Source organism: Anabrus simplex, chromosome 7 (genome assembly GCF_040414725.1).
Source record: "Anabrus simplex isolate iqAnaSimp1 chromosome 7, ASM4041472v1, whole genome shotgun sequence".
Taxonomy (NCBI): domain Eukaryota; kingdom Metazoa; phylum Arthropoda; class Insecta; order Orthoptera; family Tettigoniidae; genus Anabrus; species Anabrus simplex.
In genome coordinates, this window is record NC_090271.1 from 120,819,948 (window position 1) to 120,842,288 (window position 22,341).

The window sequence follows — 22,341 nt, forward strand, 5'->3', positions numbered from 1 at the left end:
ATGATCTCTCCATCTTAGAACCGTCCATGAAGACAAGTCCCATGTCCAGATATTGGTGAACGAAGTCACCAAAATACCTTGGATGAACAAGGGCATCCGTTTTCACCTTAGGTCAACGGAGTAGATCGAGCCATATATCTGGTTGTAGAAATAGCCACAGAGGTGCCTTGCTAGGGGTACATTAAAGACAACCGTCGATAGCTACATCCAAATCACAATGCAAGCTACCAATTTGAATCCCAACTGGTCGTGTAGCATTCGACCAGTTTTCATATCTTTGGTGGTATTCGGTATCAGAGAGGTATTGATAGCTTGGATGTTGCAGCATTTCACGAAATTTGACAGTGTATGTGAGGAGTATCCACAGCCATATTTTTTTAAAGATGGAACTCCTGATTCAGCGAATAGACTAGTGATCAGACTAGCACAGAATGCTCTGGCTGCCAACGTAACTCCTTTAGGGTTTATACTATCTAAAAGGTTCAGCGTAGTTCTTGATGCTGAACCATACGCCCCCCACTACCATAATCAATAAACTAAAGAACTGTAGTGGTGTGGATTAGTCATGGAGTGTCAGCCTCCAGATCCCAAGATAGTTTGGGTTCAAACCGGCAGAGGTATCCAGATTTTGAACGGCGGAAAAAAGTCCATTTAACACTCCATGTCGTACTATGTCAACATGTTAAAGATCTCTGGTGACACGTTTGGTGTTTCTTCTTCTTCCTGATACGTTTCTGCTCATGTAGGCCGTTCACAGAGCCTCTTCCAATCTTCTCATTTTCCCCCACATTCTATCATTCATCACTGTCTGCCACTTTAGTCCTCTCCGATTTACGTCATCCTCCACCTGGTTCCTCCATCTTATTCGTGGTCTTCTTCCAGATTCTGTCCATTCCCGAGCTCTTCTTGTTAATCTTTCTTGTCCCATTCTTTTGACGTGGCCAACCATTTCAGTCTATTTCTCTCCATAGTTTAGTTTAGAGAGTTGATCTGTACAGTGTTTTTGTATGGTTTCATTTCATATCTTGTCTCTCCTTGTTTTACCCAAGATCCCTCGCAGAAAGCACATCCCTGTTGCTTGTAATCTACTCAGATATTTTTTTGTCCAAGTCCAACATTCTGATTCATAGGTCAATATTGGCAAATAATACGATTTATATATAATGATTTTTGTTTTGGTAGGTACTTTCCAATTTCTAATTATGTCTGATACACAGTAATAAAATTTTGAGCAATTTCCTATCCCCTCCGAAATTTCTTCCTTGATTTTTCCTTTCCCAGTTAGCTTACTTCCTAGGTATTTAAAAGCATCTACTTCTTTAAGAATTTTTTTCATTACACCTAACATCCTTAATTTTTTTGTTTTCTTTACTGATTTTCATTACCTTACTTTTCATTAAACTTATTTCCATTCCTGCTTCTTCAACTGCCCTCTGCCAGGTATTTAGTTGTTCTTCCAATTTTTATTCATTTTCTTTCCATGTCATTACATCACCTGCATATGCTATGACTTTCATATCATTTGCTGTTGACCCTTGGCGAACTTTCCACATAATGTTGTCCATCACTATATTAAAGAGCACTGGTGAAAGTACACTTCCTTGTCAAACTCCTCGGTCAGTTCTAAACCATTCTGATTTTTTGCCATCTATTATAACACAGTCCAGACATTTGTTATACATGTTTCTAATTCTGAATTGCATTTCTCTTGACAATTCTATTCTATTCAGCCCTTGCCATATCTCTTCTCTTCTAACCATGTCATAAGCCATTTGTATATCTATGAATGCAACTGCAATGTCTTTCCCAAATTCCCATTTCTTTTCTACTACTTGTCTAGCTGTGAATATGGCATCAATAGTTGATCTTCCAAGTCTAAATCCTTGTTGTTCTTCTCTTAATTGTGAATCTATCTTGTTCTTGATTTTTTGTAAGATTAATTTTTCATAAATCTTAATGCTATGGCACAGTAATCCTATTCCTCTGTAGTTCTCACAAAGTGCCTTATTACCTTTTTTAAAATAGGTACAATAATTGCCCTTGTCCAATCATCAGGAATATCTCTGTCAGTCCATACTATCTTCATTATTCTATACAGCCACTGTATTCCAATAGGTCCTGCAGCTTTTATCAATTCCACTGTGATGTCATCTATTCCAGGAGCTTTGCCATTTTTCATTTCTAATGCAGTTTTTTCTACATCCGATATTTGTAGATCTTCTCATCCTATTTCATCTGATCGTTTATCCGTCCTTTCCACTGTAATGGTGATATTTATTTTATCTTCATCTATTTCCTTGGGTTCATTTGTTTCATTTTGTCCTTTATATAGATTTTGGAAGTATTCTTTCCATACTTTCAAAACTTATTTTTCTTCCCACACAGGTTTTATATCTTTTGATGTATTTTCTTTTTGCTTCCTTCTGTTACCTAATATGCAGTATAATATTTTCTTGTCATTCTTAGAATTCTCTTCTATCTCTTTTGTAAATTTTTCCCAGGACATATTTTTAGACAATGCTATCACTTTCCTTGCTGCTCTGCTTAGTCGTTTCCATTTGTCTCTATTATGTTCCGTTCTGTTTCTGAACCTTCTTCTTCTTCTTCTTCTTCTCGACTGCATCTGCAATTCTCTCATTCCACCATGGAGTTTCTTTGTGTCTGACTTTTGTTGATGTTCTTCCGCAGGTTTCTTCTGCTGCTTTGACTAAAGCCTGCTTGAATCTTTTCCATTCTTCCTCAACATCCTTCCTCTCATCTTTTAGGAAGTTGAGTTTTAACCTTTTCCCTATATATCTCTTGGATTTCTCTATCTTTTAGTTTCCAGCATTTGATTTTTGCCTGTCTTTTCCCCCCCATATTTACCCCTTCTGAACTTCATCAATGTCCCCACCCATAGTCTGTAGTCACCGTCAGGATTAATGCTTGGTATCACTTTCATGTCTGTCAAGCATCTTCTGATTTCTTCCGTTATTATTACACTCGTATAATCAATTATGAATTTCTGTTACAAGTTCCAACTGTATCTGGTATACTTGTGACTATTATACCATCCATTACCAATGATCCATTTATTTCTCAGACACATGCCTAATAACAACTCCCCTTCATCATTTCTGTGATCCTCTCCATGGCTTCCTATAACGGTTTCATATCCTACTCTATCATTAAAGTCTCCTATAATCATAGTCTTGTTAGATTTACAGGATCCTCCAGTTTAGTGATAAACTCTTTCTTTTCATCTCTTTCACAACATATATGAGGAACATAAACCTGGATTATATCAAGGATATTTCCTTCCATCATTAACTGAACTTTAATTATTCTGTTGCAAACATAATCCACATTGAGTACTTTGTTGCGACGATGGGACAGGAAAGGGCTAGGAGTGGGAAGGAAGCGGCCGTGACCTTAATTAAGGTACAGCCCCAGCATTTGCCTGGTGTGAAAATGGGAAACCACGGAAAACCATTTTCAGAGCTGCCGACAGTGGGGTTCGAACCTACTATCTCCCGAATACTGGCAGCACTTAAGCGACTGCAGCTATCGAGCTCGGTCGAAGTACAACTGGGCAACCATCCTCTATTAACATTAATCAGAGGGGGAAAATGGAAGAGATTAACACGAGATTAACAACAAACTAACAACTTTAAATTTTACTTTAAACCCCACTTGGAGTGATCAGAAATACTTTTCTTCATCATTCTAAAGATCAAACTGTTTAAGCTCTAATTTGATTTCTAATGCCTCAACAACTATGTTCTCATAGAACTTTATAGTTGTGGCTACTTACTATCAAGAATTTCCCTCGCTCCTACAGCGTAATTTGGGAAGTCGGCAGAATTGTCTCATCACAAAAGATTAACTACAAACTAGCTTAAAAATTTATTTAGCCTCCACTTGGAGTAATCAGAAACATTTTTCTTTGTCATTATTCTAAAGATTGAACTGTTTAGGCTCCAAACTTATTTCTTATGCCCTCTACCAATACAGGGTACTGTTTAACAAGATTTGACGCAGCAATAATTGTGTTCTTGTAGAACTGCTAATATGCAACTTATCACATTTTTAGATAAGGACATTCATAAAAGTATATGAAACGACTGTTTGTAAGGCTTCATAAAGGCTTTATAATAAGAATATCTTAACTACTGCCATCCCTCTCGCTCACTTTTTGACGCATGTACCTACATCATCCTCACTTTTATAATTTGTAATTTATCTTAAAAAACTACAATTAAGAACAAACAGGATCCTGATTTATTATCTTTCAGGTTTGAGATTAAGGCTGCAGATGCCCTTAAAAAAAAAAAAAAAAAAAAAAAAAAGGCAAAACATGTCCCTACAATTTACTTCATAAGATGTCATTCTTAATTAAAATCACTCTTTATGTATTGAATAGGTGGAATTAAATAAACATGAATATTTCTTTGACTTTAATTAAAACCTATGTCGAGAATCTGGGTATGGGTTATATTTGACTAGAGATATGAAAGGGTAAAGATAGTAGAAGTCCAAGGGCTATGATAGCTAGAATCAAGGATATACAAACGCAAAGAATGATAGGAGTATGTAGGGATAGAGCTTCGTTCAGTCTATTCTATAAGGTATTCCAAGTCTCCAAGATAAATATAAGATATGGGGTAGAAGGATGAAAAGCGGTTTAACATGGTGGCTTATGGGTTTGTATAGAAACAAAGGATGGATTAGGAGTAAAGAGAGCTCTCAGTGTATCTTGTGTAGGGATAAGACTGATGACCTTCATTTAATAGGGTTTTGTACGGAAACAGAGAAGTTGAGAGGAATGTTTTTAAGTGCTAAACAACAGGAGTTATGCAGGCTTAATGATGAGCGAAATTTTTTTGTGTGGATAGTGAAACAGTGAAGGAAACTTGAATAAATTTTTTATGTGCAGTTAAAAAATTATGTTTAAGAAAAGTGAAAGGTATTGAATGCTAACACAGTTAAGGATAAGAGAAATAAGTGTTGAAACCAATAGGCTTTGGAAGAGCAAGAAGTATTTACGTAGTCGCACAGGTGGTCTGGAATTTAAACAGAAAGGAGGCCAGCTCAAGAAGAATAGTAAGTTGGAACATGTGCACTCTGGTTTGTAATGTTTTGATAAGGTCAGCATGGAGTAGTTTGTTGCCATACCATACAAGCTGACTTTGTCAGATGAATGTTTAGATGTGGGTCAACACAAGGTTGCTTTTTCTTTCTTTTGTTACGTAACCTAATGATTACAGGTTTCGTAACAATTCTTCCGTTATAGATTTTTTGCCGAGTGCTGATGTTGCCGATTAACTTAAGTTTGTTTTGACCTGCGGGTTATGTAACCGCCTGTTTACAGGTTACATATGTTATCTCACGTTTTACATAGAAATAGTTAGGGTAGTTTAGTTTTAGTTTGTTTTAGTATTTATAACTGTATCCTGGTTTTGATCTATACACGCAGCACAGGGTCGAACTTGGAGAACTCTATACAGAATTTTTGAAATTAATTAATTAAATAAATAAATAAATAAATATATTTAAAAAAGTACTGTATACTGTAAGCATCCACTTATTAAACGAAACTGAATTCCAACAATCCCAAGGCCATTAGATTTTTCTAGACCATCACAGTTAATCCAGAAAGCAGATAACCAATTTGACCCTAGAACGAAACATACCAGTAAAAACAGTATTATACACAGAAAGAAAGAATCTCTTCTGCACAGAAAATAATGGGATAGGTAACCATGATGTTAAAATAATTTTGGGTATAACATTTTAATCTACAAAGGAGTGAAAAATCTGAACACAATATCAAATTCAAAACTGTTCCAAGAAACTATGCTGTGTAACCATCACAAGAGCAATGTACTTACAATTTATGATGATAGCTGCATCTCCACCTCCAAGTTGGTATTCCCCTTCCTCATCATCAGCATCTTCATATATTTCATCATCTGGAAAAGTGTTCAAATCTTCTAAACACAAATAAATTAACCGCCTGAATGCCAATACTAATTAAATCAAAATTCAGAAATGCTGCAAAAAGTTCCAGTGTTAATCAACACTAAGGCAGGGAAACAGATTGAGAGCAGCGGCTTACAATTTAAGACTGCGTGGACAGAGTATGCATGAAAGAAAGACAAGAGTCCAAAATTTTCGGCTGCAGCCTTCATCAGTGGAGGATAGAATAATAATAGTAAAGTCATTGTTAGTAAGTAGTGTAGATGCTTTGTGAGATAAAGGGGACAGACAGACAAGAGAATGGAAAAAAAGGAGCAGTTATCTAATGTTACAGCTAGGTGCTTCCCTACACCTGAGCACTAGTTGATCCGAAACTTCGGAATCTCTAAGGCCCAGGGGATGGGAAGTTGGGGGTAAATGTTTGAAGACTTCAACTGTGAAACATTTGTCAAATGTAGTTTGATGATGCCTGGCGTGAATGGGGAGAGGAAGTACCATCGTAGGGGTTTTGTACGTACTGCGGAAGTTGCACGTATGTTTAGATAATGTGTTGCTAGTTAAGCCAATGTAGAAAGTTGGGCACGGTCAAAGTCTGCAGTGAAGCTGGTAGATGATGTTGGATGAAAAACAGTCGTATGGGATTAGACTTGTTGGTGATGTTGCTGGTAAAAGTGATGCTTTTCGTAAATGGCAGGTCTAATAATAATAATAATAATAATAATAATAATAATAATAATAATAATAATAATAATAATAATAATAATAATAATAATGCTATTTGCTTTACGTCCCACTAACTACTCTTTTACGGTTTTCAGAGATGCCGAGGTGCCGGAATTTAGTCCAGCAGGAGTTCTTTTACGTGCCAGTAAATCTACCGACACAAGGCTGGCGTATTTGAGCACCTTCAAATAATACCGGACTGAGCCAGGATCGAATCTGCCACGTTGGGGTCAGAAGGTCAGTGCCTCAACCGTCTGAGCCATTCAGCCCAGCAAATGGCAGGTCTTATAGCAGCTGTGTTCACAGGGGACAGAGCCAGAAAGGGGTGGAGGTTGGTATGGTTCATAGTGAGTGAGCCTGTTTTTGAGGTTAGGTAAGTGCCTGAATGTGACTGTGGGCAGGCTTTTTGGAAGAAGATCCCAGGTGTAGGGTGAGAATGAGAGAAGATTGAATGCTTGTTTCAGAATGCAATTGATTTTGTGTAGACCAGAATAATATGTGGTCATGAAGGGTTCAGGGTCAGATTGCTTAGGGAGTCTGGGGACAGATTTCATGGCCCAGGTGATATGACGGTCAATCAACTGGATGAAGTAACCCCAAGCAGTAAAGGCTTCTCTCAGGTGGTGGTGGTGGTGGTGGTGGTGGTGGTGGTGGTGGTGGTGGTGGTGGTGGTGGTGGTGGTGGTGGTGGAGGTGGTGGTGATTGTTGTTATAAGCTGAACAACTATGTTTGCCCCAGACAGCAAGGCTAAATGGAAGAGATTGTTTTGTGTGATATGGGTGAAAACTGTTGTAATTTAGATACTGCTGATGGTTGGTAGGTTTGACGTGTACAGAGTGTACAGAGGTTTTGATTCTGGAAGTAGAGGCTAACCTCAAGGAAAGTGAGGCATCTGCCAAATGAAATGGATACTGTAATTAGAGCTGAGGCAGTGCAGGAGTGAGTCAAGTAGACTTGCTTCATGGTTCCACAGGAGAAAGATATCAATGAACATCCACCAGATCAGGGGCTGGAGACGTTCAGTAGCGAGGAAATCCTCCTTGATTTTCCCATGAAGAGACTGGCAGAGGATGATGCGTGAAGCAGTACCAAGGATCTAGTGGAATAATTGACCCTTATAGTTCAAAAAGTTGTAGATTATGATGCACTGTATGAGGTAAAACGAGGAAGGAGATATCAAATCAAATCAAATCAAATCAAAATCTCTTTATTTGCAAATGAGGTGTCTACCTCGGTGGCAAATGGTACACTAAAATACATTATTGTCAAGCACTAAATATTAAATTAACAAGAGAAGAAAATTTTTCCTATCATACAATATTATACAATTTACGCTAACAATGTTTTCTATTAAACACACAGCTCATCCTTAATAAATTTATATTGTTTACAAAATTCTACTTATAATATATCCTGTCCTACTTACAAATATAGTCAACTGATATACAGTATGTGGAATTACTTCAAATGATACTATACAACTGGTATAACATTAATATTTACATTGCATTTATTTATTTACTTTTTTTTTTTTTTTACCCGTTCTGGATCCTAAGTAGCATAACGACCTGCTGCGTCTTAACCAGAGCCCCTTTTGCCACCACTTTTCAGAGTTCCTGAAGGGCCTTCACAGCTACCGTAGCGGTCCCAGGGCCCTCGAAGTCCCCACTGTACTTCACCCCTACAGGCAGTCCCCTACTTTGGCTGTCCAAACTCCTTAGACCAGGGGATGGAATTAATTTATTCACACACATTTTTTTATATACAATAACCTGCACTGGTCGAATGCCCTCTAACATTTCATTTATTTTCTCTGTTGCTGTTTATTCTCTTCTTGAATATCTGTACAGATTTTGGAAAAGGATCAAACACTACCCCTGGTAAACTGTTCCACTCCTTCACACCCTTCCCAATGAATGAAAATTTACCCCAATCGCTTCTGCTAAAATTCCTTCTAATTTTATATTTGTGGTCAGTCCTGCCGATATAATTATTTTCCAACTGAAGCCTCTCACGGATATCTCCCCATGCTTCTTCTCCTGTATAGGCTCTATATAATCCTGTAAGTCTAGTTTTCTCCCTTCTCTTACTTAAAGTTTCCCACCCAAGTTCCTTTAACATTTTTGATACACTACTCTTTCTCCTGAAATCCCCTGTTACAAATCTTGCTGCTTTCCTCTGCACACTATCTATTTCTTTTATTAGGTATTCTTGGTGAGGATCCCAAACACTGTTTGCATATTCCAATAATGGACGAACCATACTCAAGTAACTTTTTTCTTTTAATTCTTTGTTGCATCCTTTAAGTAGCCTCATTATGACATGTAATGATCTGTATGCTTTCCCAACAATGTCATCAATATGACCCTTCCAGTGCAAATTACTTTCAAATCTCACACCTAAGTATTTGCACTTGCCATCTTTTGGGATAACTACCTCATCCAAAGTATATTCAAATTCAGTTTTAAAGCTCCTGTTTGTAAAAGTTGTAACAGTTGATTTGCCTCCATTAACCTTCATATTATTTTCTTCAACCCATTGTTGGATACTTTCAAGGTCCCTTTGTAATTCTGAACAATCCTCAATGTTGTTTATTTCTCTATAAACAATTATGTCATCTGCATACAATCTTATTTTTGATGTTATATTGTTCCCTAAATCATTTGCGTATATTAAGAAAAGTAACGGACCGATTATACTACCCTGTGCAATTCCCTTCCAAACTTTCTCTTCCTGAGATACATTATTTCCTACTTTGACTTTCTGAACCCTTGAATTTAGAAATGCTTTTATCCAGCGTGTAACCCTTACGTCCAATCCTATTCCCTCCAATTTCTTTAATAATATTCCATGTTCCACTCTATCAAAGGCTTTGGAAAGATCTATGGCTATGCAATCTAACTGACCTCCTGAATCCAACTGATCTGATATGTCCTGCTGAAATCCCACCAGTTGTGCCTCACAAGAAAATTTCTTTCTAAATCCATACTGGCTCCTCATGAACCAATTTTTATCATCACATATCCCTCTGATGTACTTCGATATTAAACTCTCCAGAATTTTACAAACTATACTGGTCAGGCTGATTGGTCTGTAGTTCTCTGGTTTCCTTTTATCACCCTTTCCTTTATAAATTGGTATTATTATAGATTCCTTCCATTCCTTTGGTATTACACTATTATTTATGACATAGTCAAAGAGAAATTTTAAATAAGGCACTATGTACCACCCCATTGTCTTTAATACCTCCCCAGTAATTTGATCACTCCCTGCTGCTTTTCCTTGCTGAAGCAGTTGGATTTCTCTGAAAATATCTTCGTTTGTGAATGAGAAGCTTCTTGTTTCCCTCTGTCTCTCTCCCTCTCTGCCACAGGTTGCCCTGTGTTCAAGGACTCGATGGCCCTAAGTTTATCCGTGTGAGTGATATTGGTGTAAAACGAAATACGATCGAAGTGACAACAATAGAAACCAGAAGGCGGTCTGCAGGGAGGGGTATCGGGAATGGTCATCAGTCCCTTGAGAAGCATGGCATACAGTGAATGCTGTGGCTAACACATGAACTGTGTTGAACATGCATGGCATTGAACTGAAGGGAACAACGGCCCACTGTCCTAATCCTCCGCCTAACATTCAGCAACTGACTGAAGCTATCCATGAGTGGGATAATCTGACCCAAAACAAGTTGAATTCTTTGGTGCTGAGTATTCCTCATTGTGTTCAAATATGCCTCAGGGCCCAAGGTGCCTATACATAGAGCCCTGTACGGATGCGGACATCTGCGGATTTATCCGCTAAGTTAGTATATTGGCGGATGCAAACTGTATGGCAGGGTGGATAAGTTTGCTGATAATTTATAAATAATGAAGTTTATTGATTTTCACTTTAGTATACTATTACTTTTGCTGGTGGTTAGGCGACCCTTGACAGTGATGTGGGATAATGGTGATATATAAAGAGCCTTGAGACCATACAGTCGTAAATCTGACCTAAGCCTAACTAATTAATGGAAGGAAGGAGCAAAGGACAATACGTTGGTAGTTGTCGCAAGTGGAAATGCCTCATAAACCGGTGACTGTAGAGATTCTGATGCTAGGTATCAGACTTATTGTATTATGTTAACAGATCTATCCATTTCAATACCTTGAGTGTAATATACTGTAGTTAAATATTTCCAATATCCGTGGATAACCATTTGCGGGTGCGGATGAAGGAAGTGTGGATGCGGATAATATTTTCTATATCCGCGCAGGGTCCTACCTATACACAGTACTGATCTGCCACAAAATGAACAATAATTTTGAGTCAAAATCCCAAATTACTTTGTGCTTACATATATACATTTACCCCAATCACTGCCAAACCTGTATATATACGTTTCAGAACTCTGTGCCTTGTTCACCAAACCCGTACATATACATTTTGTAGCATTGCTTACTTTGCCGATCCCATATGTGTACGAGATATAGTGTCACACTTTTGATTTCTGCAGAAATGTTCATAGAGGTTACTCTTGCAGATACACTACTCCTTTCTGCGTTTTGAAAGCGACAGGATGTTATTTCATCTTTGTTGAAGTGTAATATCTTTCCTGCTATATTGCAGCCATCATGGCATCTCGCAGTACACAGTCATCTCTTGTAGACAATGAAATTGAATGTTATCTTATAAGTAGTGATTCCAAAGAGGATATTTTTGAAGACAAAAATAGTAAATATATTACGGGTGATACTGAACACCAAGAAAGTGTAAGTAAATGTGCTAGTGATGAATCTGGTGAAGAACTGTCACTTTATGCTGCAAAAAGGACGAAGGCATCGCACATCATAAAGCATCTCCATTTTCGTTGTTACCAGGTATGTTTTTCCCAGTTGTTTACGATTTTGATGATAACAGTTTTGGAATCACAGAAAGAAGTCTTTGTGATAATTCATCGGAGATTGACTTTTTCTTGTGCTTTCTAACTCACTTAATAGCGCAGTTTATAGTTGAATCAGTTACTACAAACAGATGATTGAAAAATACCCCCTTTTCACCTAAATCAACGCTATGGGCATGGGGTAATCATACAGTGGAAGAGATTTATGTGTTTTTTTGCTTTGACAATACTCATAACTAGGACAAAAAAGGTTCCTATACAGAAATATTGGTTTTCAAATGGTCTCCTTCACACTCCAATATTTCGCGCGAATTATGTTGAGAAATAGATATGAAATATTCTCAGCATGCTTCTCTTCTCTTGCTAAAGACGGTAATGAATTATGTAAGCTGCAACCTTTCACTGATCATGTCAGAAGCATTTTCAAAGAAAAAGTTCCACCATTTCAGAAGTTGTGCAATGAAAAGCCTGGTGGCCTTCAAAGGTCGTTTAGGGTTCAAACAATTTATCCCTTCAAAACCTAACTGATTTGGAATAAAGTTGTTCATGCTATGTGATGTTGAGACAGGGTATATTTTGGACTTCCTTGTTTACACTGGCAGAGGCAGTGAGATCGAGGACACTTTCAATTTAGGTATGTCAGATAATGTTGTTTTCACTCTACTGCATCCCTACCCAGCAAAGGGTCATTCAATGTTTGTTGACAGCTGGTACACAAACCCAACTTTGTTTGACCTGCTGAAAAAAAAAAAGAGAGAGCTTGTGGCACTGTACAACAAAATAGAAAAGAAATGCCTCAATTTAGTAAAAAAAATGAAGAAAGTAGATGTAGAGTCATATCACACCAACAACACAATAGCTCCCAAGCGAGAGGTGACAATCTTAACTATGATGCATGATGACAGTATGACACAAGCTGAAAAACTGGATCGAATAAATAAGGAACTGATAAAGAAGAACACATGTACCACAGATTACAATGAAAGTATGGGGTCTGTTGATAAAACTGACATGATGCTTAGGGCCGTTTTCTCCAAATGAGTTTAAAATAGGTTTATTTCAATCTGGTTTAAGTCTGAGTTTAATCTAACATCCATTTTCCTAACACTGGTTTAAACTTTGTATCAAGTTCAAACTTGGTTCAAAGTTAAACCTTCTACATTGTAGGTTTTAACTGCTATTTATATTAACCCTTTTAGTACCAGTCGCTTATAGGTGGTGTATGCGAAGAAAACCAGGCTTATTTTTAAGAAATTGCAATGTTTCAGTAAAATCATTCTAACTTTCTTATTATTGAAGATATGCCTCTGACATTTTAACTTATCATAGAAAAGGAGGTTCTTTACATGTTTTTAAATTCACAAGCTATGTTATATTAACACTTTAACATATTAAAAAATATTAGTTTAACAATTATCAAATAGTTATTCTGATGTGAAACTGAGGTTAAGAAAACGCATTCCAATAAAAGTTTACCGTACAATTTTGGAAAATCAGATTTAACAGAGTTTTTTTAATGGATTTATCCTTCATAAGCGTACAGCAAGGATTGTCTTGCGTCAAAGAAGGATTCATTTAAAACGTCAACTGCACAAAATAATGCTATTTTGCCAGAAGCAATGATTCTGGTTGCTTTAAGATATTATGCAGCAGGCTTTTTTCTCATTAACATCGGGGACCACAGGCCTTAAATAGCCATCTCCTTATAACATTATATAAAATACTGTTGGTAGCAGGAATACTGTAATTGTGGAGCAAAAAAATATTCATACATAAATAGTGTAATACAATCAATCTCAAGTTTTTATGTATCACTATTTTTTGTATTTGTTCTTCTTTATGTTATTTTAGCTGATGATGACCTCTAGGCTAGGTCAAAACATGTCCTATGTGCTTTTTAGACAGACCACTTTTCAAATGGCAAACGTGTATTGAAAAGTGTGGACTTTATACAACAAAATTCTTTTAGAATTTTATCTTAGTTTGTAGGCCTTCACATTTAGTTTTCTTCCGACTCTGAAATACCACTCTTACCATGGTTGGTATGGTAAAACTGAATAAAACATAAATGATCGGAAATTGTATTCTCTATAACTTTTGTTATACATAGGTAATTAAAAATTAAATTTTAGGCGCCTTCTTCTAAACTACCATTTCATCCAGGGTGAATAAAATTATTTATAGCCTAGACTGTAGTTTCTTATTCCCTGACTACATACCGATTTTTCATTAAATTCTGTTTACCCTTTTGCTCGTAGCTCGATGTTGATATGGACTTAGCAACAAAAATACAAATTCATGAATATCTCTGTTATCATAGCTGGTAAGGTAAAAATGTATAAGACATAAGTGATCAGAAATTTATTTCTATATAACTTTAATTATGTAGTATTTATCGATAGGACCACTAATAATATAAATATTTGAGAATTAAATTTCAGGCCTTCCCCTAAACTACCATTTCACTCAGTGTGAATAAAATTATTTATAGTCTAGATTGAAGTGGCTCATCCTCTGACTTTACATACTGATTTTCATTAAATTCTCTTCAGCCATTTTTTCATGATGCGTGTACATACATACAGACATACCTTTCCCCTTATCCAGCTCCTGCCAGGTTGGGGCATTTATGGCACTTCTCCACCTTCCTCTATTCCTCTTCTATCATTTTGTCCTAGACCAGGTTTCTTCTTCTTGCACTCATCTTTATTGAATCATTCCACCTTGTTCTAGGTCTCCTCTTGCTCTCTTTTCCTCAAACTTCATCTCCATCATCTTTTTTGGTATTCTTTTCTCCTCCATCCTCTTTACATGTCCAACCCATCTTAGTGTACTCCTATCAAATCTCTCATTTAGGTTTTCCATTCCTACCTCCTTTCTCACATTTTTGTTTCTCAATCTGTCTTTCCTACTCTTTCCTATAACACTTCTTAGGTAATTAATTTTGCTGGCTACTCTCCTCCCTATTTGTCGTTGTCCAGGTCTCAGCTGCATATGTCGATACTGTGCATAATACAATTTGTACATTATCTCTTTACATTTCATTAGTACTTCCTTATTCCAGACAAGGTCTCTTACACACTGGTAGAATGCATTACCTTGTTGCACCCTCTCGCTAATTTCCATGTCCAGCCTTATATTCTGCATTAATTACTCCCTTGGTATTTGCAACTGTCAACAATTTCAAGACTTTGACCACCAATTTTCACAATGCCTCCCCCTAGTCTTTTCCTCTTGATATCACCGTGGTCTGATTTTCATACCATATTTAATTTTCTTATTCAGTGCACCAAGTTGTTCTTGTACTTTTTGCTGTTCATTCCCCCGACCACAATATCAACTGCAAATGATAATAACTTTATCTCCCTATTCCCATTATATGCTTCCTTTGTCTCCTTTACAATTTCATCCCTAACCATTAGATTATATACTGTATTTTTCAGACCATGAATACAGGTTCCCCCCCTCTCCCCAGAAAATAGAGTCTGAAACTTCACTGCATCTTATGCTCAGAAGGTCTATAGGTATTTGCCACTGAGAAATTAAATTCTTGTAATACTATGACCTTGGACAAGCTACCGAATGGTAAAGAGCAGTAGGGGTAGTGACCAGAGGGTGGGAGAGAAAGGAATTTTTTTAAATCTTGGCTGTATTGCTGGGTCACAAACATGAACAGAGCTGTAATGTATTTTGAAAAAGTTACACAATGCCACCTGTCAAGATATTCCCTTATAGTGTAAAAATATTATTCACAAGAGGTGAAATTAAGAGGATCGGCAATAAGGATTTGAAAAAAAAAAAAGCCAGTTGAATATAAAACTAAAATTGTGGACATCCAGACATTTGGGATCAATGCTCAAAAAAAGAACTCAGTTTGAACTGTCACTCCTATGGTCATTTTTAAGAGGAAAAATGTTCCTAAATATAACATTCTGCAAGGATTCTTCACATTCAAGAAAATATAACAGATGGATAAAAATAGAATTAAGGTCTGAGGTGAACATACTGGCGGCTTCCTGAAAAAGCCAGCTGTCTTTGAGAATGACCTGTTCAAATCACACGCAATAAAATATTAAGAGAAGAGTAAAGGACATGGAAGTCTCAACTGGCAATCATACCACAAGGATTCACAAGTCAGTTGCACCCACTGGATGTATCAATTAACTCACTCAGCGCCAAATACGTTGACTGACATTTAAGCGCGTATGTTCAAATAGTTGACTGTAGTTCCCATAGATGTCACCTAAATGCAGTCTTTCACAGATTCAAAATGAAGGATCAACATATCAATCTATATACATGCGGACCACATTTCTTCATAAAGTGACTCCCTGTTTACACCCAAACACGTGCTATCTTCACTTGCTGACTAACCGTGTTTGCTCTTAGTCAAGTGTTTTTGAGCTCTTGTAAAATGGCCTATAAATCATATAAAAGTGCGGATTACTTGCAGGAAAGCGATATAAAGGTTATGTTAGAAGAAGTGTATGCTGATGATGAGTCGGTAAATGATTTGCTGCCTTATGTGGATCAAAAAGAGAATGATTCATCTGATGAAGTCGCAAGTGCTGAATCTGATGAGGTAGGTCCAGCAATATGTAATGATTTATTTTTGCAGGATATATCTGGTGTTGATTCAGATGAGGGTCAGACACCACAACTTGGACACATGGTCAATTATTCAAGGAACGCAGGTGTGATCAATCTTGCACGGCATGCTTCATGCTGTTTTTCATGCTGGCGTTTCTCTCATTTCTTGTGACAGAAACTAACCGATACGTGGAACAATTTTTGAGCACAGTAGAAAGACCGTTTACGAAATACTGCAGGTATGATAATTGGAGGCATGTTACTTTGGATGAGATGAGAACATTTTTAGGACTCTGGATGATGACCAGCATCATAAAAAAGCCTAAGTCAGATGGTCAATAAACATGTTTGATACTCCCATATTCAATGAAGCTATGCTCAGAAATTGCTTTCAGCTGATTTTAAACATTACTGAAAGTAACTTTCATAGCATTATGTGTGCTACTTTTCATTATATGCATTTTTATTTGTAACTAGGACAAATCTCCCTTAGAAATGTCTGGCATAGGGCATTTAAATCACCTCAGAATCTTTGGCAGTGAAGGTGTTAACAAGCTGTTCAAATTCTTCATGCAGGATGAATGGACAGCCACAATTAAGAGACCAATAATCGGGCAAGTATGTGAATGGGTGAAGTCATCTTGGGAATTGGTGAAACAAGAAATCATCATGAAATCATTCAAGAAATGCAGTATTAGTAATGCCCTTGATGGCACTGAAGACAGCATACTTTTTGAAACATTAGAAAGTGATGGTGGAAGAGAAAATTTGGACAGAATTAAGAGTGACGGTCAAAATGAATACAGTAGAAGTCTGCAATAGCGAGTACAGCATATAGCGAGAACTCCATTGTAACGACAGTTTTCTTCTGTACCTTGAAAATTCCTATATTAAACTGTAACTATCCTTTGGTTATTGTGAGAACCCAATCACTTATGCATCCATTATTACGAGCGATTAAGCGTGCATTATACTGTATTTCCGTTATCAATATTTATGCACTCCAGCGATTATAATGAATGTAATTGATGGTCTTCAGTATAGTTTTTTCGCTATGTCCACTAGCAAGCTCTCTAATCGACAATCAAACTTGAAGGCGATGTTGGAGTCAATCAGAACCGGCAATACTCGTTGACTGCTGTTCTGCAAACATAATTCGAAATGAAAGAGAACATGTTTCCATAATAAACGTGTAAATAACATGGCCAACAGCAGTAGTTAACTCGTTAGAAATAAAGGCTGAAGTTACCGATGGCTTAATTTTAATGCTATGTACTGAAATTAAGTAAGAATGTAATACACCCCAAAATATGGCACAGAGTGGATGACGGATTTCAGATGTTAAGTTCTTCAGTAAAACGTCATTAGGATGTTTCTGCAGGCGACAAGGAAAGAGAATGTGTTAAGCAAGAAAATGTACTGTTGAATACACAAATAAAAACTATCCAACAGTTATATGTAAACACTTGATATGTTTTTGTTTTCTTCTCGATATACATGCATTTTATGTTGTGTATGTATGGGTAAAGTAAAAGATATAGGCTATCTACCATTTCTAAAAATGAGATGAGAGTATTAAAAAGCATGAACAAGATGAGAAAACAAATATGAAAACCTTTCCCACTGGGGATTATTAAATAACAACAGTGCATTGAAAGGTGTGTAAAACATGAGACAAAAAGTATAAAACATTTGCAACTGGGGCCCATAACAGTATCAGTGTATTATTGCAGATCACACATTCTTTCAAAAACAAATGTCAGCTGAAGCCTTATATTTTTACCAGTGGGTTATTAAACATTTTTTCTGGTCATACTCTTCCGCCATGAATTATTTGGAGGTTAAACTTGGCCATATGCGAGAGAATGACTTTGACCATCATCTTCAATCCAACAAACTCGAAGGTGCAAGTTTCAACATACGTGCCATCGTTGAAACATGCAGTTGCCTGTCCACTTTCTGGATTTTAATTTTGTCTTCATTAGTCAGAGATTTCACGACTTCTTCAGTATCTATAACCATACCACAAGACAAATATGCACCACGCTAGTCAACTTCACATGATTATGTTCCTAATCCATACGTAGACTATCTCACGACAAATATTCATTGCCCTTCACTGTATCACTGAACACAGAATAACTTTGGAATGGAATGCAAAATACAAGCACAAACAGGCTTGCTGGAGATATGTGTTCCTTCTCTACCGGTGAATATTCTGGAAATGAAGCAGCCTTCCTAAACATTACCACTGACATTTTGGGGTATGTGTGGGAAGAGATGGACTATCAAGTAGACATTTGTAGAGTGACAAAAGGCACACATACTGAGCATTTGTAATGTAGATATTTAAAAAGACTGAGTTACAGTGCATAATAAAACAAAATTAATATTCCTACATCAATTGCACTGGGTATTATGATTTGCTGAAACCCTGGCAATCATTCTGAACAACCCTATATGCAAGACTAGCCATAAATCATAAGTTGACGATAGTCATTTGACATAATTGTCTACTTTTAAGTAGATAGATCTGTCCAGATATTTCACGCCTGACAGTAAAAACACAAATGTTAGATATAAGTTATTATTGTAGGTTAAGGTATATCCTAAAAGAAAAATGTCCCATTTATTTAATATATCATGCAAATATACCATATTTACCAGATTGTAAGCAACCTTTTTTTAACTTTTTCTTGGTTCAAAAAATGCCCCTTGGCTTAGAATATGTATCATTAACACAGGCTGTAAAGAATACTACACCCTTCATTACTGCAATAGGAAAATGTTCCGAAAAATAATGCCAGAAGCTTGCGCAAGTAAATTTTCACCATAATATAGACTCAGGACCAGTTTCATCAACAGTTGTTAAAGATATACGAACTAGTACGTCAGCCTGTCTTCGACAGTCGAAATTACTACAGCATCTATGAAGTAACTTGAAATTCTAAATAGGCTATTAATTCATCTTATGCATAAATGTTACACTTTCCAGGTTTTATACGGCATCTGAATAGAATCAAAACAGGTATTATGGTATTTCCTTACAAACCATATGAGAGAAGGTTAAATTTATCGAGGAAATTGCCTATATTCACAGGTGCTACATCTATTCTTGGAATAAAACACTTTCTTCCTGAAGCTGAGGCCATCTGAAATTCCTCAGAAACAATATTTTTATCTAGCTTCAGTAGATTCAATCTCATTACATTGCACAAACCAGCTTTATTAACTTCAATAATATCATCGCACACTATGGAGTCAATGGTAATGTACGTTATTTTGTCATCTTTCTAACTATTTACAACCTATTGGTTGATGATGTTAATTTGTTTGTTTCTTGCGCAAAAAATTTCTACTTTGTAAAACACTGTACTCTTACTTGAATGAAAAGAACGACCAAGAGAATATCGTAGAATATTTTTTGAAATCATATTTTTCTTGAATCTCGACAGTACCATCAGCCCTAACAAAATGACCACCTCATCTCACTGAATGAAAGGCATTTTACGAGAAAGAACCAAGCACACAAAATTCCACCTCAGCCAAAACATGGCTCTACCTTAGAAACACCTACACCGAAGTCCGGCTCCATGGCTAAATGGTTAGCGTGCTGGCCTTTGGTCACAGAGGTCCTGGATTCGATTCCCGGCAGGGTTGGGAATTTTAACCATAATTGGTTAATTCTGCTGACACGGGGGCTGGGTGTATGTGTTGTCTTCATCACCATTTCATCTTCATCACGACGCCCAGGTCGCCTAATCAAAAGACCTGCATCTGGCGAGCCAAACTTGTCCTCGGGCACTCCCGGCACTAAAAGCCATACGCCATTTCATTTACCTACAACGAAGCATCCAAGATCAACATTTGTTAAGATGTCATTTCTCAAACTTGCATGTCCAACCCATACGGGGTCGGGTATGAAATAAGTCGAATCTTCGCAGAGAGTTTGTATGACCAGATGCCCTTCCTGGCGTCAACCTCACCAGGGGAGTTAATGAGATAAAATGAACGACATCATATATACATCTCTATCCGACAGACAAATCACCATCATATGCCCTCACTCCACGTGAGTACTGCGGAAAGTTATAGAATTTGTACCAGGTTTTTGGCACGCAATCTAGTGATTAGAAAATGCACACCACCATCCCTCCTAACCTGGAGGCCAACATTCTAGTGTTGGTATTTTTTTAATCAACAGGACTTGATCCGGCTAACCATGGTGTCCGATCATTTAGCCTGAACGCCTAAACGATCATCACCACCATGCGGGCAGTACTAACCGTGGAGACAGTGTGTTTTCATATCCCAGAATGGAAAAAAATCATTCATTTCACTTAAATATAGTATTTTTCTGTAAGTACCACTTAGAAGGCAGCAGAATTTAGGATGTACGTACTTCCAGCTCATGCCGCTATATATACATATGTATTTATTTATTTATTGTTATTTAATATTTAAAAAACAACACAGGAATCCTATTTCACCAAAGGCATATTAGGGTTATAGTTTCAAATCATAACAAGGAGAATTCTTATAAATTTAGCTCACAAAAAATTTTGTTAATGAATGTTAGAAACTGCACATAACAACATTGCCTCTTGAATACAGGATACAGTAGTTTAGAAAGTTCCCGGTTACAACCATTCAAGTGGTATTGTAAAAAATATCTTCTAATTTCAAACACTGGACACTCAAATATCAAATAATTCACTGTCTGAATTGATCCACAAAAAAGTACATGTCATGAGAGGTTCATTGTATTTTTCTAGCAAAGGCATAACCTATAACTGGTACCAATTTCAGCTCTCAAAACATTTTTGTTTAACAGCATTCTTCAAACTTTCCTGAGAATTATTAGCTAACAAGTTGCTAACTCTCATAAAAATTACAGACAGTGCGAAATTAGAAGGCAGTGGCAGAACAAAGCATTTTTTGAGCACACTCCAATGCAACAACTTTTTTTTTAACAACTGCTTTACGTCACACCGACACAGACAGGTCTTATGGTGACACTGGAATAGGAATAGGAGAGGGAAGGAAGCGGCCATGGCCATACAGTAATTAAGGTGCAACCCAGCATTTGCCTGGTGTGAAAATGGGAGACCATGGAAAACCATCTTCAGGGCTGCCGACAGTGGGGTGTAAAACAAGGCATCTGAAGTCGACATAAACAGGTTGTATTACATAAAATCAGCTTCATGGTCCGTATCGCACTTCAATAGATTCACAATTAAGTATTTATTTATTTTCCACCTAGTCGATACAATGATTGCTTAAGGCAACTTTTAATGGTCAAAAGTGGTACATGGTAAACAGGTTGTCTCAACATTTTATTCGCATTCCCCAGCTAAGAATGGGAAACAGTCTTTTACAGACCTCTCTCACCTTTCCAAAATGTTTTGTGTCCTGATGTGTGCCACATTTTAATGGTTTTTGAGGTCGTATTTCAGGGGGGAAAAAAAGTGTGGTTCAAAATACCTATCGGGATCCTTTTATAACTGTGCTCTGTGTGATAGTACATATATCACACCTCCGAATTATATGTAGAAGTTAGAGATATTATTGTCAGTATTCGATTTATTATTATTATTATTATTATTATTATTATTATTATTATTATTAGTATTTCATTTATATATTTTGCCATTTATATTGGTAAGCTGGAAGATATCCACATATGTAGGTATGGGTAATTTGTTTTGCACGAGTGGGAAAACATTGCTTTAATAACTCTGGTAATTTGAATGAGTCATCTGGCTACCCCAGTGTTTGTTGATGTACTTGGGTCAGGAAATTCCATTAGTCATGTATATATCCCAGCCTGATGAGATGAGCTTGTTGTTGTACCAGGGAAGTTTGGTGATTCATGTAAAACTCCCGAGTGTTTGTTTATCTCTTGGGAGAAAGGAGAAGTTCAGGGCATGTCTTGACAAGAGGTTCACTCATGATTGGCTGGCAAGCACCAATCCAGACGTATCATCTGAGAGGAGGGGGATGTTGATGTCTATAACGGTTGATCATACGGCGGCAACCAGAGAGATTGTAAGAGGTGATTGTAAAGGTACGGGAAGGAAGTAGTGCTGATACACGGTACTGGAGTGACACGGCTGCAATGGACTGGACTTCAAACGTTCGTGGAGCGTAGTCTTGTGATGTTCGTGGAAAGTGGCTGATTGTGGAGAGTGCTT

The 22,341-nt window shown here is 37.0% G+C and overlaps 1 protein-coding gene across 2 annotated transcripts in view; it reads right to left on the reverse strand.

Moving 5' to 3' along the window:
• icln (chloride nucleotide-sensitive channel icln) overlaps nt 1–22,341 on the reverse strand; it is a 246,224-nt gene that overhangs the window by 25,681 nt on the left and 198,202 nt on the right. For both annotated transcript variants that reach the window (XM_067151300.2, XM_068228618.1), the window contains exon 4: nt 5,871–5,951. In XM_067151300.2, the coding sequence (XP_067007401.2) occupies nt 5,871–5,951 (81 nt within the window). The remainder of the gene's footprint in view (nt 1–5,870; nt 5,952–22,341) is intronic.